Source organism: Mizuhopecten yessoensis, unplaced genomic scaffold (genome assembly GCF_002113885.1).
Source record: "Mizuhopecten yessoensis strain PY_sf001 unplaced genomic scaffold, ASM211388v2 scaffold3007, whole genome shotgun sequence".
Lineage (NCBI taxonomy): Eukaryota > Metazoa > Mollusca > Bivalvia > Pectinida > Pectinidae > Mizuhopecten > Mizuhopecten yessoensis.
In genome coordinates, this window is record NW_018404829.1 from 38,572 (window position 1) to 57,713 (window position 19,142).

Sequence of the window (19,142 nt, forward strand, 5' to 3'; positions counted from 1 at the left end):
GGGGGCTGTCCAATAGTCTGAGTATGAATAATGTACCAACGACATCATGTTCCCGCCATAGTAATCACATGCCCACAGGTTAACGATACTGCGAAATAAGAAATTACAACAAGCACACGCACACAGACGACACCTGCCTATCATCTCCTTACGACGAAGCACACGAAATTGAATCAAGTTTCCAAGAAACAAATTGAACAGTTGATGGTACATGTGTATGTAATAAAACCACACACATGTTATTGTTTTACTGTTTATTGCGCAGATTGATATGTTTCACTCAGTCTAAAAGTCTCGTCAACTATACAACCAAACTAATGCACACAGCAATCTGAGATTTCAGGTAAACATATATACAGTAAAAACCCGTTAACTCGAACGCATAGGGACCAGATCAATTGTCAAAAGTCGAGGAACATGAGGTATTCAAGTAATGCGAGTTCGAGTAAGTGGGTTTCACTGTATGTCCTGTTGGCTATATATGACATCTAAATATATCTTATCCGTAGTTATTCCATAACTTAGAGTTTCTTGAATAAAGTCTTTCATGATTACTTAGAAATAAAATCAGTCTACTTCATCTAGTCTTCCAAAACAAAAATACATATAAATAATGGTTTTGTTTATTATAATAATCTCTTCCTCCTCTTTGACGTTGATATGGCGTATAACTAACGAACACCGATCCCTAACTAGGATGGTACCGACCGCTGTGCTACAGTATCTACGCTCCAATAAATCCTTAAACGACGTATATACAGCCAACCAGGTCAAGTTCTGGATACCTGGGATGATTTAACCTCGCAAACACCAATACACTCATCGTCTATCATGAAACTGCACATTCACAAGAAATATTTGTTTGCCCTTATAGTTTAAGAATTGAAAAAGAACGAGTCTGACAGAATAATAAATGCCGATACCCAGTGTTCAAAACCGACGCGGTGCGCTGGTGCGGTCCGGGTAACTTCTGTAAACAACGAGTTTATAAATAGATACGGATAACTGCATGCTGTGACAGGCTTTATACAAGACATAAGTATTCAATGTAAGCTCTCACACGAGTTGTACACTCGGTTACAAATTCGGTTACTGTAGCTTTGGGCGAGTATATTGTCACTTGAATACTGAACTGATATAAACGTTCTATTTTTGTTGGGACTACACCATGGAAGATCAGGATATACCGCTGTATATTTCTTGTTTTGGAAATAAACATTGGCTGAGTACACCACACCTGACCCTGTTGTTGCACCGCAGTGTCCGCAAGACTGTAGCCAGTTCAGATTATCTTCACACAGATTATATTAGCAACAGTTTAATTTTACAAAAAGGTAACATCCATATGCTATCGATTCTTTCTTGATTATACAACAAATATAACATCCTTTCGTGGTTTATAGAAACATTACAAACTTTCGTTGTTTATATAAACATGACAAACTTTCGTTGTTTATATAAACATCGCAAAGTTCCGTACGTGGTTGATACAAACATTACAAGCTTCCGTGATTTATATAAACGTTACAAGCTTCCGTGATTTATATAAACGTTACAAGCTTCCGTGATTTATATAAACGTTACAAGCTTCCGTGATTTATATAAACGTTACAAGCTTCCGTGATTTATATAAACGTTACAAGCTTCCGTGATTTATATAAACGTTACAAGCTTCCGTGATTTATATAAACGTTACAAGCTTCCGTGATTTATATAAACGTTACAAGCTTCCGTGATTTATATAAACGTTACAAGCTTCCGTGATTTATATAAACGTTACAAGCTTCCGTGATTTATATAAACGTTACAAGCTTCCGTGATTTATATAAACGTTACAAGCTTCCGTGATTTATATAAACGTTACAAGCTTCCGTGATTTATATAAACGTTACAAGCTTCCGTGATTTATATAAACATTACAAACTTCCGTGATTTATATAAACGTTACAAGCTTCCGTGATTTATATAAACGTTACAAGGTTCGGTGATTTATATAAACGTTACAAGCTTCCGTGATTTATACAAACATTACAAGCTTCCGTGATTTATATAAACGTTACAAGCTTCCGTGATTTATATAAACGTTACAATCTTCCGTGGTTTATACAAATGTTAAAATCATCCGTGGTTTATACAAACATTACAAGCTTTCGTGGTTTATACAAATGTTACAAGCTTTCTTGGTTTATACAAACATTAGAAACTTCCGTGGTTTATACAAATGTTACAAGCTTCCGTGGTTTATACAAACATTACAAGCTTCCGTGGTTTATATAAACATTACAAGCTTTCGTGGTTTATACAAACATTACAAACTTCCGTGGTTTATACAAATGTTACAAGCTTCCGTGATTTAAACAAACATTACAACCTCCGTGCTTTATACAAACATTACAAGCTTCCGTGGTTTATATAAACATAACAAGCTTTCGTGGTTTATACAAACATTACAAGCTTTCGTGGTTTATACAACATTACAAACTTCCGTGATTTATACAAACATTACAAGCTTTCGTAATTTATACCAGCATTACAAACTTTTGTGGTTTATACAAACGTTAGAAACTTCCGTGGTTTATACAAACATTACAAGCTTTCGTGGTTTATACAAATGTTACAAGCTTCCGTGGTGTATACAACATTACAATCTTTCGTGGTTTATGATGCATGTTTTTCGAGTAGTCTGACCTTCCAAGAACTCAAGCCATCCTCCATTTCTTAAATTATTTCCCAATACGTATTAACCACGATCAATGTGATTGACCCCGAACTTCCTTGACATTTGTCTCATGTTGAGTGCAGCCTGTAGTTTGAATTATAACCACCAGAGCAGGAGATTGCACACAGAACTATTTCTATTAGCATTGTAAGTTTAGGCACCCAGAGTTAAACCTGTTCTGCTGAAAATTATAATAATGTATCTAATTCCAAAACACGTTATCAAGTTAAGTGTGGGCAAGGGACAACCTGCTTCTATACTCCATATACATATATAACTTTACAGCGTATCCAATGATGCAAATAACGGTTAACAACACTCGCCCTTGCATATTTTTTGAATATAGGAAATAAACAGAGATGCACAGACTTTTCTTATCCTTCAACAGAAATGTAATGTATGTTACATTCTCCCTCGAAAAAAATCTGCGTTGTTTATTGGGAATTGAACGGAATGTATAGACAAATACATGTTTTGGCTGCTACCGAAAGTCTGTTGCTTTCTCCACAAGGTTCCTCATATTGTGTTTGGTTTATATTAAATATACATGTATGCATAATGCATTTCCCTCTATAGAGAAGGGAAGCATTTTGATCTCCCCATCCACCGCCATAAATGAAATTGAATCACGAGATTGCCTCGGAACCTTTTCCCTACATAGAGTACCCGACCTACAATGACGGACTCTGAGATCAAAGAATTTAAAATGACAGAGGTTTGATTGGCTGAGACATTGATGTCGTCACACATTGTAACTACTTATCAATCGGCGTCGTCCTAACTACTAACCAATCGACGTCGTCCTTACTGCATGCTTACCGATCGAGGTCGGCCTAAATACTTACCAATCGACGTCGTCCTAACTACACACATATGATCGTCGTCATAACTACTTTCAAATGCATGTCGTCCTTACTACTTACCAATCGTTGTCGTCCAAACTACTCACCAATCGACGTCGTCCTTAATACTTACCAATCGACGTCGTCATAACTACCTTTTACCTACATAGAGTATCCCAACCTACAATGAGGGACTCTGAGATCAAAGAATTTAAAATGACAGAGGTTTGATTGGCTGAGACATTGATGTCGTCACACATTGTAACTACTTATCATTCGGCGTCGTCCTAACTACTCACCAATCGACGTCGTCCCAATTACTCACCAAACGACGTCGTCTAAGCTACTTACCGAACGACGTTGTCTAACTACTCACCAATCAACATCGTCCTAACTACTCACCAATCGACGTCGTCCCAACTACTCACCAAGCGACGTCGTCCTAACTACTCACCAATCGACGTCGTCCTAACTACTCACCAAACAACATCGTCCAAACTACTTACCAAACGACGTCGTCCTAACTACTCACGAATCGACGTCGTCCTAACAACTCACCAATCGACGTCGACCCAACTACTCACCAATCGACGTCGTCCCAACTACTCACCAATCGACGTCGTCCCAACTACTCACCAATCGACGTCGTCCCAACTACTCACAAGTCGACGTCGTCCCAACTACTCACCAATCGACGTCGTCCCAACTGCTCACCAATCGGCGTCGTCCCAACTACTCACCAATAGTTGTCGTCCTAACTACTCAACAATCGACGACGTCCCAACTACTCACCAATCGATGACAACCCAACTACTCACCACTCGACGTCGTCCCAATTACTCACCAAACGACGTCGTCTAAGCTACTCACCAATCGACGTCGTCTAAGCTTCTTACCAACCGACGTCGTCCCAACTACCCCCCAGTCGACGTCGTCCCAACTACTTACCAGTCGACGCCGTCCCAACTACTCACCAAACGACCTCGTCTAAGCTACTTACCGAACGACGTCGTCCCAACTATTCACCAATCGACGTCGACCCAACTACTTACCAGTCGACGTCGTCCCAACTACCCACCAGTCGACGTCGTCCCAACTTCTCACAATTCGACGTCGTCCCAACTACTCACCAGACGCAGTCGTCCCAACTACTCACCAATCGCCGTCGTCCCAACTACTCACCAGTCTACGTCGTCCCAACTACTCACCAAACGACCTCGTCTAAGCTACTTACCGAACGACGTCGTCTAACTCCTCACCAATCGACGTCGTCCTAACAACTCACCAATCGACGTCGACCCAACTACTTACCAGTCGACGTCGTCCCAACTACCCACCAAACGACGTCGTCTAAGCTCCTTACCGAACGACGTCGTCTAACTACCCCCCAATCGACGTCGTCCCAACTACACACCAATCGACGTCGCCCCAACAACTCACCAAACGACGTCGACCCAACTACTCACCAGTCGACGTTGACCCAACTACTCACCAATAACTACTTATCAATCGGCGTCGTCCTAACTACTAACCAATCGACGTCGTCCTTACTGCATGCTTACCAATCGAGGTCGGCCTAAATACTTACCAATCGACGTCGTCCTTACTGCATGCTTACCAATCGAGGTCGGCCTAAATACTTACCAATCGACGTCGTCCTAACTACTCACGAATCGACGTCGTCCCAACTACTCACCAGTCGACGTCGTCCCAACTACTCACCAATCGTTGTCGTCCTAACTACTCAACAATCGACGTCGTCCCAACTACTCACCAATCGACGTCGTCCCAACCACTCACCAGTCGACGTCGTCCCAACTACTCACCAAACAACGTCGTCCAAACTACTCACCAATCGACGTCGTCCCAACTACTCACCAGTCGACGTCGTCCCAACTACTCACCAGTCGACGTCGTCTAAGCTTCTTACCAAACGACGTCGTCCCAACTACTCACCAATCGATGTCGACCCAACTACTCACCAATCGACATCGTCCCAACTACTCACCAATCGACGTCGTCCCAACTACTCACCAATCGACGTCGTCCCAACTACTCACCAGTCGACGTCGTCCCAACTACTCACCAAACAACGTCGTCCAAACTACTCACCAATCGACGTCGTCCCAACTACTCACCAGTCGACGTCGTCCTAACTACTCACCAATTGACGTCGTCCCAACTACTCACCAGTCGACGTCGACCCAACTACTCACCAATCGACGTCTTCTAAGCTTCTTACCGAATGACGTCGTCTAACTACTTATCAATCGGCGTCGTCCTAACTACTTACCAATCGACGTCGTCCTTACTGCATGCTTACCAATCGAGGTCGGCCTAAATACTTACCAATCGACGTCGTCCTAACTACTCACCAGTCGACGTCGTCCTAACTACTTACCAATTAGCTTCCTGCAATCGTTACTGCATAGCATTTATCCAAGTCATTCTCTGTCAAGGTTTCTGTGACAGTGATATATACAAAAACAAAGTAACATGCCGCGGTCTGTCATTGGGGAAGCGCTACACAGGGGCTGTGTTTGGTTGACATACCGCGTCATATTTTTATAATAACACAGCATAGGTTTAATATCAATATGTTGTTGTACTGTCTAAACAACATGTACACATGTAGCACGGCGAGTCGGGTTTGTTATGAAACCTTTACAAGACAGGTTCATTGGAATGATAGCATAAAACAAACACGTCACATTATGAAGGTATTGATAATTTCGAAACATGCCCGAGTAGCTCCCGTGTTCAACACTGATTAGCTCCATGTCACAGCAGAGAGATAAGGCTCGGTAAGCTATCGGCCAAGGTGTGTCTCAGAGACGCATTCTGATTGGTTGGCGGCAGGTGACGCCCATCAATTGCAGTATATAATGTTGTGTTTATGGTCGGACTGTGTATGACAAGGTTATAGTATTATTGTTCCAAGGTGTGCATACTTTACACTCAGGCAACATGTCGTTCGCACGGAGGGGAAAGTTTACGATTTGTATGTGTATTATTCAAGTGATATTTATTATAGTATTTGGAGTGTTCGCAGACTATGACCCGGCAGCGAAACCCAGACGAGAAGATAAGAGTGCGGAAAGTACGATCGGCATGTATCCAAGTAAGCGTTTACTTTTAATCTACATTAAAAAAATCTAATCCGAATCACCAATGCTTTTATAACACGGCTTAAATATAGTTCTAAAGGGTGTTTTCTTTTCTTCATTTTCAATTTAGCACATTATAAACTCAGTCCGTCTGTTTCATGCTTTATCGGTAGTTGAAATCAATAAGTTTCCAGTTAGTATTAAACCTTACAGAGGTAGGCACAGATTCATGTGACGGAGCAGATGTGTCGGTCTTGTTAAACAGATCGATGTTTCTCTCCTAAATCAAAAAATACAGCAACACCTGCATAAAGTGAAGTTTCTAGCATCAATAGAGACAGTTCAGATAGTATACCATGATAGTATAAAGATGGAACAAGGTTGTCGCCATACACTTACATGATTAAAGTGAAACTGGTAAACACCGAATTTATATCCGTCTGTTTGTACTAATTTTATAAATATAGGATATATGTCGACTTGGTTGCATTTTTATGTCGACTTGGTTGTAATTATATGTCGACTTGGTTGTTATTATATGTCGACTTGGTTGTATTTATATGTCGACTTGGTTGTAATTATATGTCGACTTGGTTGTTATTATATGTCGACTTGGTTGTAATTATATGTCGACTTGGTTGTATTTAAATGTCGACTTGGTTGTAATTATATGTCGACTTGGTTGCATTTTTATGTCGACTTGGTTGTAATTATATTTCGACTTGGTTGTAATTATATTTCGACTTGGTCGTATTTATAAGTCGACTTGGTTGTCATTAATCATCCAGTTATGTTCTAGATTTGTAAATTAACAGCAACAAAAATGTATCAATACATTTTTATCGAGAAACACAAATCGGTCTCACTATCCTATTTTTTTGAGTCTCAGTTACACATAGTTGAACATATGTTCAAATCAAGGAAAGTTTTCTTTTATTTATCTTCACAAAGGTTAGATAAAACTCTAATTAGTAATGTATGATACGTCATTGAGCCTTGTGGCAGTGAGAAAGCTGACCATGAGCTGGACGGATGATATCTTCGATTTTGCTTTGTCAAACGTCTCTAATAAAACCGCAACAGATGTCCGAGTTACTGTTCTAGGGCTTTGGTCAACAGTTTTGTGATCATTTGGCATCACCACAGACCTATGACCATATTGAGAATGGGATGCACATCTTTGAGAGGTTACAGACGTGTCAATGTTGCATATAGTTGTACACCTGGGCGATACTGCAATACAGAAACAGGTCAGGGGTAGCGTTATGTACAACAGAAGGCTACTGGGTTGTGGCATACATTGTGAAAGCAGATACTTTTCAGAAATTGTTCTATGTGTTTCGGGAAACAAACTTTAAACATTCATCATCGCCAGTGCGGGCAACCGAGCGTACATTTAAGACGTCGGGTGGGGTTAGGGGAAACCATTTATCATATAATAGACAGAATAGGTAATATAACACTCAGAGCTTCTGAATTGACATTAGACACAACTGACAAATGTCCATTTGAGGTTCAACGTGTATTTTGTATCAAATACGGTGTGTCCAGTACTTGTGGTAATTACTATTAAAGTGATTGGACACAGATGCTGGGATACTTGTGAATCAGAAACTAGTAGCGCGTGCTGTTCTGTTGGAAATATATCATATAAACTTTATTTATTTTACAACAGTTATGAAAAATAACGCACTCTTGACGGCTCGGAGTTAAGCACGCGCAAGTCTTATTGCAGGTGGAAACCGGAGTACCCGGAGAAAAACGAAATTGTCGGGGTGGCAATAGTGACCCTAAGTACTGGTTACACTATATATCCTGAACTTCGAGTTCCACAAAGTTTGGTTTGGTTTAGTATTGTTTAACGTCCTATCAACAGCTATGGTTATTTAAGGACGACCTCCCCTGTGTGCAAGATGCATGCGTGTAGTGTATGCGTGTGTGTTTTGGGAGGCTGCGATATGTTCGTGTTTGTCTCTTTGTGATAGCGCGGAACTGATGCCGACTTTATAGTGCTGCTTCACTGAAATATCCCGACCGGTCACATTATACTGACAACGGGCGAACCAGTCGTCCCACTCCTAAATTACTAAGCGTTAAGCAGGAGTAGAAACTACCATTTTTACAGACTCTGGTATGTCTTGGCCAGGGGACAATATAAAAGCCTTCCTCAAAGGGGCGAACGGTCAACTAAAGGCCAAAAGTGAGGCATTGTTAAGGGAGCCATTAGGAAGAAGAAAGTTGTTTGGACAGAAGAAAAAAGATAGATCCCATATTTAGTCGCCTCTTACAATCATGCAATGGGGGCAGTAGGTACAATTCTAACACCCTACCTGCAGGGACGGTCCCACAAAGAAAACAGAATGTGTTAGAATGTCCGTGAAATGAGCTGTAGATTTCCTTATACCATGAAGATATGTATGTTTTATGAAATAAGTAAACAGCCATACTAACCATCTTTTGATATGGTGTGTGTTTACAGGGTACCACGTACAATAATCACTGATAGAGACACATACGCTCGACTCGGGTCGTGATAAGGACACAGGCCCTCAGGTCGTGATACGGACACATGCCCTCGGGTCGTGTGGTACGGACACAGGCCCTCAGGTCGTGATACGGACATAGACCCTCGGGTCGTGATACGGACACAGACCCTCGGGTCGTGATACGGACACAGGCCCTCGGGTCGTGTGATACGGACACAGCCCCCGGGTCGTGATACGGAGACAGGCCCTCGGGTCGTGATACGAACACAGACCCTCAGGTCGTGATACGGACACAGGCCCTCGGGTCGTGATACGTACACAGACCCTTAGGTCGTGATACGGACACAGACCCTTGGGTCGTGATACGGACACAGACCCTCAGGTCGTGATACGGACACAGGCCCTCGGGTCGTGTGATACGGACACAGCCCCCGGGTCGTGATACGGACACAGGCCCTCGGGTCGTGATACGAACACAGACCCTCAGGTCGTGATACGGACACAGGCCCTCGGGTCGTGATACGTACACAGACCCTTAGGTCGTGATACGGACACAGACCCTCGGGTCGTGATACGGACACAGACCCTCAGGTCGTGATACGGACACAGGCCCTCAGGTCGTGATACGGACACAGGCGTTCAGATCTCGATATGGATACAGGCGTTCAGGTCGTAGTGCACCACTATATAGTGTCATAGCGTGGTTAGATGTTCCACTTAAACAATCATGATAGCACTTCATATTTTGGTTTGTTTTGCGGTAGCGCACTACAACCAAATCGTCCGTATCCCATCGGCACATGTATAAATGTCGGTATTATATGTAATTATTTTAATGTGTTTTGACCCGACACAAAGTCGTCAAATAGTCAACCCATTCACTGGAGAAATGTCAAATATAAGCTACCAGGATACAGATGTTTCAATGACATAACCGTATATTATATAATTTCAACTGATGCTCAAACACTGGAGCAAAAGGTTAACTACACTTCAAACAGAGGTACTGTGTGTTACAAACAGAGGTACTGTGTGTTACAAACAGAGGTACTGTGTGTGACAAACAGATGTACTGTATGTGACAAACAGAGGTACTGTGTGTGAATTGGGTTTGATCGCTGCTGTTGTCCACTATTTTTATCTTTGATCCAATTCAATGTCGCACATAAACTATTATATACGTAAACCACACTTCCGGCCGAACGTCTGGTCAACGTTTACTACAAATACGTAAACCACACTTCCGGCCGAACGTCTGGTCAACGATTACTACATATACGTAAACCACGCTTCCGGCCGAACGTCTGATCAACGATTCGAGTTCACAATTTTGAACATTACATTATACATACAATGACAGTATTCGTCTATGTTTCTCATACTGATTTGCAATGCTGACAGAATAATGTTTAAAAGTTTTTTGTTGAATGTATCATCTTTATTTAGGAGACGTACATTGTTCTCAAAATAGGTTATCTCGGCGTTGGGCAATCAAGATTAAACTATAACGACTATCACAGCTAAAATGACCATGAGCCGAAGGAAACTTGGTTTATATTTCTGTTCTAAAGAAAGTCATTTATTGAAAAACGTATTTCAAAAGTGCAAATAGGTATATAGATACAATTATAAATGTATTTCAGCAGTTGGAATTCTTATCACTGTACAGAAATAATTCGGGATTTAGACAAGAACGTTTTCAACATTTTGTACAAATATCTGTCTTACAAGCATAAACTATATACAGTAGGCCCGTGCCTTAATGTCCCAGTGTTCACTGTGATCTAGCGCGCGCATCACCTCGCCCCCTGAACGGTGTCTTGTATGTGTCCCTCGATTAATTGTTCATCCTTTTATAGCTAATATATACGGTTCGTGTGCTATGTAATTTAACGGTTCACATGAAACACTAAACATTACAAATAATGTTCCTGTGATAGCCAAAAACTGAGGCCCCATTCCATTTTCGCTGAGACTCGGAGTCTAAGTATTTGTCGGTTTAACCTCAATTATCACTTATTTGGAACTCTCCGATGTCGCAATGCGGAAAAGGCAACGATATGAAATTAAAACCTTTAACGATATATTCACCGTACACGTTAGAAAGATGTGATTAATGTTTCTGCGCAAACATTGTTTGCAAATATGGGATATACTTAATCCGGCTGGCTAATTTGTTTTCGTCTAAAAAGCTCAGGGGGAAAACTTATATTTTCAAAATGGTGGCTAGTCCAAACGGTTTCTGGGCTTATTCTAATGGTTTGAATGAGAGAAAAATACCCTTTCATTCCCAAGGGTGTGGGATAGGGAAATTCTACCCCAGGGTTTTTCAAATTTGGTAAAACCCGGGGCTTTAATCGCCAACGTTCAAATTGCAGAGTAAAACCTTTCTCAATGAGATAATGATACAGGTAGCCATCGTCTTCGTTAACCTGCTTCTCCGTCAGTACTCTCTTCGTTAACCTGCTTGTCCGTCAGTACTCTCTTCGTTAACCTGCTTGTCCGTCAGTACTCGACTTCTGACACAGATATCGTGATACACTCTAGTCCCATCGAGCCCGTCCCGTCAAACATGGAGACGAAACAGATCTAGATACATCAGTACAGTAGAATGGATTTTAAATCATGAACATATGTGACACGGTTTGTTTGATGAGGGTACAGACTTAGTCTAAATACACAAACGTATTGTCTATCCTCCAGATGTCGCCAAAGATTGTTGTATCGGTTATAAGGTCACGTGATACCGACAGGATAAGAAAACATAGACATGTTGAACTATTGTACATGTACAGCGTCTACAAACGGCTGTACCCCGCTCACTATCGCGGCACAGTTTACATGTAATTTGATAAAGGTATCTACATAGTATACATGTAATTTGGTAAAGGTAAAGGTTCCTACATAGTTTACATGTAATTTGGTAAAGGTACCTACATAGTTTACATGTAATTTGGTACAGGTAAAGGTACCTACATAGTTTACATGTAATTTGGTACAGATACCTACACAGTTTACATGTAATTTGGTACAGGTACCTACATAGTTTACATGTAATTTGGTAAAGGTAAAGGTTCCTACATAGTTTACATGTAATTTGGTACAGATACCTACACAGTTTACATGTAATTTGGTACAGGTAAAGGTACCTACATAGTTTACATGTAATTTGGTAAAGGTAAAGGTACCTACATAGTTTACATGTAATTTGGTACAGGTACCTACATAGTTTACATGTAATTTGGTACAGGTAAAGGTACCTACATAGTTTACATGTAATGTGGTACAGGTAAAGGTACCTACATAGTTTACATGTAATTTGGTACAGGTAAAGGTACCTACATAGTTTACATGTAATTTGGTACAGGTAAAGGTACCTACATAGTTTACATGTAATTTGGTACAGGTAAAGGTACCTACATAGTTTACATGTAATTTGGTACAGGTAAAGGTACCTACATAGTTTACATGTAATTTGGTACAGGTAAAGGTACCTACATAGTTTACATGTAATTTGGTACAGGTAAAGGTACCTACATAGTTTACATGTAATTTGGTACAGGTAAAGGTACCTACATAGTTTACATGTAATTTGGTACAGGTACCTACATAGTTTACATGTAATTTGGTACAGGTAAAGGTACCTACATAGTTTACATGTAATGTGGTACAGGTAAAGGTACCTACATAGTTTACATGTAATTTGGTACAGGTAAAGGTACCTACATAGTTTACATGTAATTTGGTAAAAGGAAAAGTTATAGGTAAAGGTACCTACATAAACGGGAATGTCGGCAACAACATCCCCCGTGACGCGCGAAACAGCTAAGGTATATCCCGGGGACCCACTCAATATTTTAGTAACGTCGAGCGTGGTCAGAAGTTGGATGGGTGACCGCCCGCACGTTACAATAGTATCGGCTAAATTAAACTTGTATCAGCGTGTATAAGGTATATCAATATCGACTTACACACGTATCAGCTATAACGATGTCGACTTACACACGTATCATCTATAACGATGCCGACTTACACACGTATCATCTATAACGATGTCGACTTACACACGTGTCATCTATAACGATGTCGACTTACACACGTATCATCTATAACGATATCGACTTACAGACGTATCATCAATAACGATGTCGACTTACACACGTATCATCTATAACGATGTCGACTTCCACACGTATCATCTATAACGATTCCGACTTACACACGTGTCATCTCTAACGATATCGACGCACACACGTATAATCTATAACGATATCGACTTACTCCCGTATCATCTCTAACGATATCCACTTACACACCTATCATCTATATCGATATCGACTTACACACTTATCATATATAACGATATAGACTTACACACGCATCATCTCTAACGATATCGCCTTACACACCTATCATCTATATCGATATCGACTTACACACGTATAATATAAAACGATATCGACTTACACACAATATCGACTTACACACGTATCACCTATAACGATATCGACTTACACATGGATCATCTCTAACGATATCGACTTACAGACGTATCATCAATAACGATGTCGACTTACACACATGTCATCTATAACGATATCGACTTGCACACGTATCATCTATAACGATACCGACTTATACACGTATCACCTATAACGATACCGACTTACACACATGTCATCTATAACGATATCGACTTCCACACGTATCATTTATAACGATGTCGACTTACACGCGTATCATCTCTAACGATATCCACTTACACACCTATCATCTATATCGATATCGACTTACACACGTATGATATTTAACGATATCGACTTACACACCTATCATCTATATCGATATCGACTTACACACTTACCTGTATCATATATAACGATATAGATTTACACACGTATCATATAAAACGACATCGACTTACAAACGTATCATATATAACGATATCGACTTATACACGTATCATCACTAACGATACATGTAATTTGGTACAGGTACCTACATAGTTTACATGTAATGTGGTACAGGTAAAGGTACCTACATAGTTTACATGTAATTTGGTAAAGGTAAAGGTTCCTACATAGTTTACATGTAATTTGGTAAAAGGAAAAGTTATAGGTAAAGGTACCTACATAAACGGGAATGTCGGCAACAACATCCCCCGTGACGCGCGAAACAGCTAAGGTATATCCCGGGGACCCACTCAATATTTTAGTAACGTCGAGCGTGGTCAGAAGTTGGATGGGTGACCGCCCGCAGGTTACAATAGTATCGGCTAAATTAAACTTGTATCCGCGTGTATAAGGTATATCAATATAGACTTACACACGTATCAGCTATAACGATGTCGACTTACACCCGGTTCATCTCTAACGATATCGACTTATACACGTATCATCACTAACGATATAGACTTACACACGTATCATTTATACGATGTCGACTTACACACGTGTCATCTACAACGATGTCGACTTACACACGCATCATCTCTAACGATATCGCCTTACACACCTATCATCTATATCGATATCGACTTACACACTTACCTGTATCATATATAACGATATACACTTACACACGTATCATCTCTAGCGATATCGACGTACACACGTATAATCTATAACGATATCGACTTACAGACGTATCATCTATAACGATGTTGACTTACACACGGTTCATCTCTACCGATATCGACTTACACACGTATAATATAAAACGATATCGACTTACAGACGTATCATCAATAACGATGTCGACTTACAAACGTATCATCTCTAACGATATCTACGTACACACGTATCATCTATGACGATATCGACTTACACACGTTTTATGTATAACGATATCGACTTACAAACGTATAATATATAACGATATCGACTTATACACGTATCATCACTAACGATATCGACTTACACCAGTATCATCTCTAACGATATCGAAGTACACACGTATCATCTATAATGATATCGACTTACACACGTATAATATAAAACGACATCGACTTACAAACGTATCATCTCTAACGATATGGACGTACACACGTATCATCTATAAACACGTATCAGCTATAACGATGTCGACTTACACGCGTATCATCTCTAACGATATCTACGTACACACGTATCATCTATAATGATATCGACTTACACACGTATCAGTACAGGTACCTACATAGTTTACATGTAATTTGGTAAAAGGAAAAGTTATAGGTAAAGGTACCTACATAAACGGGAATGTCGGCAACAACATCCCCCGTGACGCGCGACACAGCTAAGGTATATCCCGGGGACCCACTCAATATTTTAGTAACGTCGAGCGTGGTCAGAAGGTGGGTGGGTGACCGCCCGCACGTTACAATAGTATCGGCTAAATTAAACTTGTATCAGCGTGTATAAGGTATATCAATATAGACTTACACACGTATCCGTGTCATCTATAACGATATCGACTAACACACGTATCATCTATAACGCTACCGACTTACACACGTGTCACCTATAACGATATCGAGTTACGCACGTATCATCTCTAACGATATAGACGTACACACGTATCATATAAAACGATATCGACTTACAAACGTATCATCTCTAACGATATTGACGTACACACGAATCATCTATAACGATGTCGACTTCCACACGTATCATCTATAACGATACCGGCTTACACACGTGTCATCTATTACGATAACGACTTACACACGTACCATATATAACGATGTCGACTTACACCCGTATCATCACTAACGATATCGACTTACACATGTATCATATAAAACAATATCGTTGTACACACTTATCATATATAACGATATAGATTTACACACGTATCATATAAAACGATATCGACTTACACACAATATCGACTTACACACGTATCATATATAACGATATAGACTTACACATGTATCATATAAAACGATATCGACTTACACACTTATCATATATAACGATATCGACTTACACACGTATCATCTCTAACGATATCGACTTACACACCTATCATCTATAACGATATCGACTTACACACTTACATGTATCATATATAACGATATAGACTTACACACGTATCATCTCTAACGATATCGACTTACACACGTATCATCTATAACGATATCGACTTACACACGTACCATATATAACGATATCGACTTACACACGTACCATATATAACGATATCGACTTACACACGTATCATATATAACGATATCGACTTACACACGTATCATATATAACGATATCGACTTACACACGTATCATATATAACGATATCGACTTACACACGTATCATATATAACGATATCGACTTACACACGTATCATATATAACGATATCGACTTACACACGTATCATATATAACGATATCGACTTACACACGTATCATATATAACGATATCGACTTACACATGTATCATATATAACGATGTCGATTAGGTTTAAGGTACCAGACATTTTGATGATGCATAATTCCGCAGCTTATCCAACTTCGTTGAATTTTGCCTGTATTTTAGACTTGTATTGTATATTGATTTCGCAACATTTTTTTGTAAACTTGTGATTATCCGAAACGCTGGCTATATTCTGTTGTAGGTTCGCCATATATACTTGGAAAGGTAAGAAACTCTGGCCTCAAAAGCGGAAAGCCTACTGGAAATAAAATGTCTCCTCCTATGAGCTAGCAAGCCATAGCCGCCTTTATTTTCCCGGAAATGGAATCGTGAATGTTCGAGCCCAAAAGGTCTCCCTCCATTACTTTAAAATCGCCCGTAGAGAAAACATATTTTAAAACACTGAGGTAGAACCGACACGAGTCACATCAACCGCCGTGTACCCGAGTACACTTGACAGCAATCTGCTGCTCGTGCCGCACGAGACGAATTATCTACTTTGAACCGCGGGCTATTTGATTTCCAATGTCCCAAGTTACATTCCCTCCACATCTTGTCACTGTGTGGTAAAAGTATAGACAGGAACATTTAACGCCTTACTACCTTAAGAATCAGAAATGATATCAATTAAACGTACCAGAGTTACCTGTGTTGGTTGCGGCCAAACTTTACTGGCATATGTCGGTAAGACGGTTGATGTATGGCGCGCGGTCTGGCGATAACGATGTCTAATAGAACCACTATCAGTGTTAGGCCTCAGAACCACTATCAGTGTTAGGCCTCAGAACCACTATCAGTGTTAGGCCTCAGAACCACTATCAGTGTTAGGCCTCAGAACCACTATCAGTGTTAGGCCTCAGAACCACTATCAGTGTTAGGCCTCAGAACCACTATCAGTGTTAGGCCTCAGAACCACTATCAGTGTTAGGCCTCAGAACCACTATCAGTGTTAGGCCTCAGAACCACTATCAGTGTTAGGCCTCAGAACCACTATCAGTGTTAGGCCTCAGAACCACTATCAGTGTTAGGCCTCAAAACCACTCAATTGTCCAGACTTAGAGTTGCCTTGTTTAACCGAGTCATATGAAATTGTGATTTATAAAGAACCCGAACAAAAATAACGTTTTTAGGCTTAATCCTAAGAAAAATATTATAACTTTCTAAAACTATATACCGAAGAAAGTGTTCTTGGTTTCTTGGTAAAGACATTTATATTTCATTCATAGGTTAAACAATTTTCAGGTTTCATTGTGCTTCTCACTCGTGACAAAGTATGAAAAGAAATGCATCTGTAATTCAGCAGAAAATTAAACAATTCACTGCTTATTACGTTTTCTTTATAAAACATGGAGTTCCGGAAAGGTATAGCCCATAGCCTGTCAAAACAACGTGAAGACGTTGAACTCCAAAATCAGACCACGCCAGGGTTATTGTGATGTTATCATTGGCAATAAACTCTGCTATTGTAAGGTGTGAAAATAACAAAAGGGTTATATCTCACAGAAGAAAATATGAACTTTATTTCTAATGAGTTCATTCCTAAAATGAACTTAAGTAATACTTTCCCTGCAGATAAAAACAAGAGAAATCTATGTGTTTGATTTTGAAGAATATGTGTGTCTATTTGACAATTTTCTCCTTAAGAAAATGGACGTATCTATAGATAAGGACTATGTACCACGCACGTGACGGGTCAAGGTCGGGTCACAAGCTCGTAGTCTCCGGCAGGTATTATTAGCTTCACTTCATATTGGTATGACAGGGAATCGCGCAGAATCACAGGGAGTGTTTCAGAATGTTTCGTACATGTACTGAAGTCTTGAACTATGCACTGCCTTTAAATTTGAAGTACAGATTTTATAGATTTCACAGATTTATCTTCCGTGGGTGTCCCTAGGGATAACTACTCCACACTCCTAGAAACACTTCAACTTTCTTTAATTTCGTTTTAAATATGTCGTTGGCAAGTAGCGTTTGGATTGTAGACGTTTTTTTTTTTTTTTGTATTATTCTATCATTACTTCGATTTGGGACTACTGTGGAGAATAATTAATTAAAACATTTTTTGTATGTATTGAGTTGTCTCAGTTGTTTTCCTTTGTAAGAGGGCAACATTTATCATCGGATTTTATCAATTTTATCATCTATTACTAGAACAGGCCTGAAAAGTTCTTCAGTTCAATCGGCTCTAGTCACACAGAGGTCAAAGATTTACTATTGAGATCATAGGCGGCGCGACGTTTCTCTGATAACAAGCATTTAATGATAAATACTTACAAATGTTGTTCAACATTTAGGCAAATCTACTTGTGTAACACCAGGCTGGTTTACGTAAGAATATATACCAAGATCGAAATGTCGCTGATATCATGTATAGAGGCTTGTTCAGATATGTGTGGAGGTTAATCCAGGCTAATATAGGACCTGTACAGTAGAAAGTGATATCCACCTGTCATGATGCACTTATGTATTAAGTTCGGGAAACAAATCTGAAGTCAACTGAAGAAAAATCGCAGTCCGTTATATCGTGACATACCAGGCTATATTAAGAACAGATAAAGCAGACTTAAGTAAGGTGCAAGTCGGCTGTGT

The 19,142-nt window shown here is 39.9% G+C and overlaps 1 protein-coding gene across 1 annotated transcript in view; it reads left to right on the forward strand.

Annotated features, from left to right (window-relative positions):
- Positions 1-6,375: 6,375 nt before the first annotated feature.
- The window catches only part of LOC110446807 (ammonium transporter Rh type A-like), a 53,273-nt gene continuing 40,506 nt past the window's right edge, over positions 6,376-19,142 (forward strand). Inside the window, exon 1 of the mRNA XM_021492119.1 lies at positions 6,376-6,682. Coding sequence (XP_021347794.1) covers positions 6,529-6,682 — 154 coding nt within the window. The 5' untranslated portion in view covers positions 6,376-6,528. The remainder of the gene's footprint in view (positions 6,683-19,142) is intronic.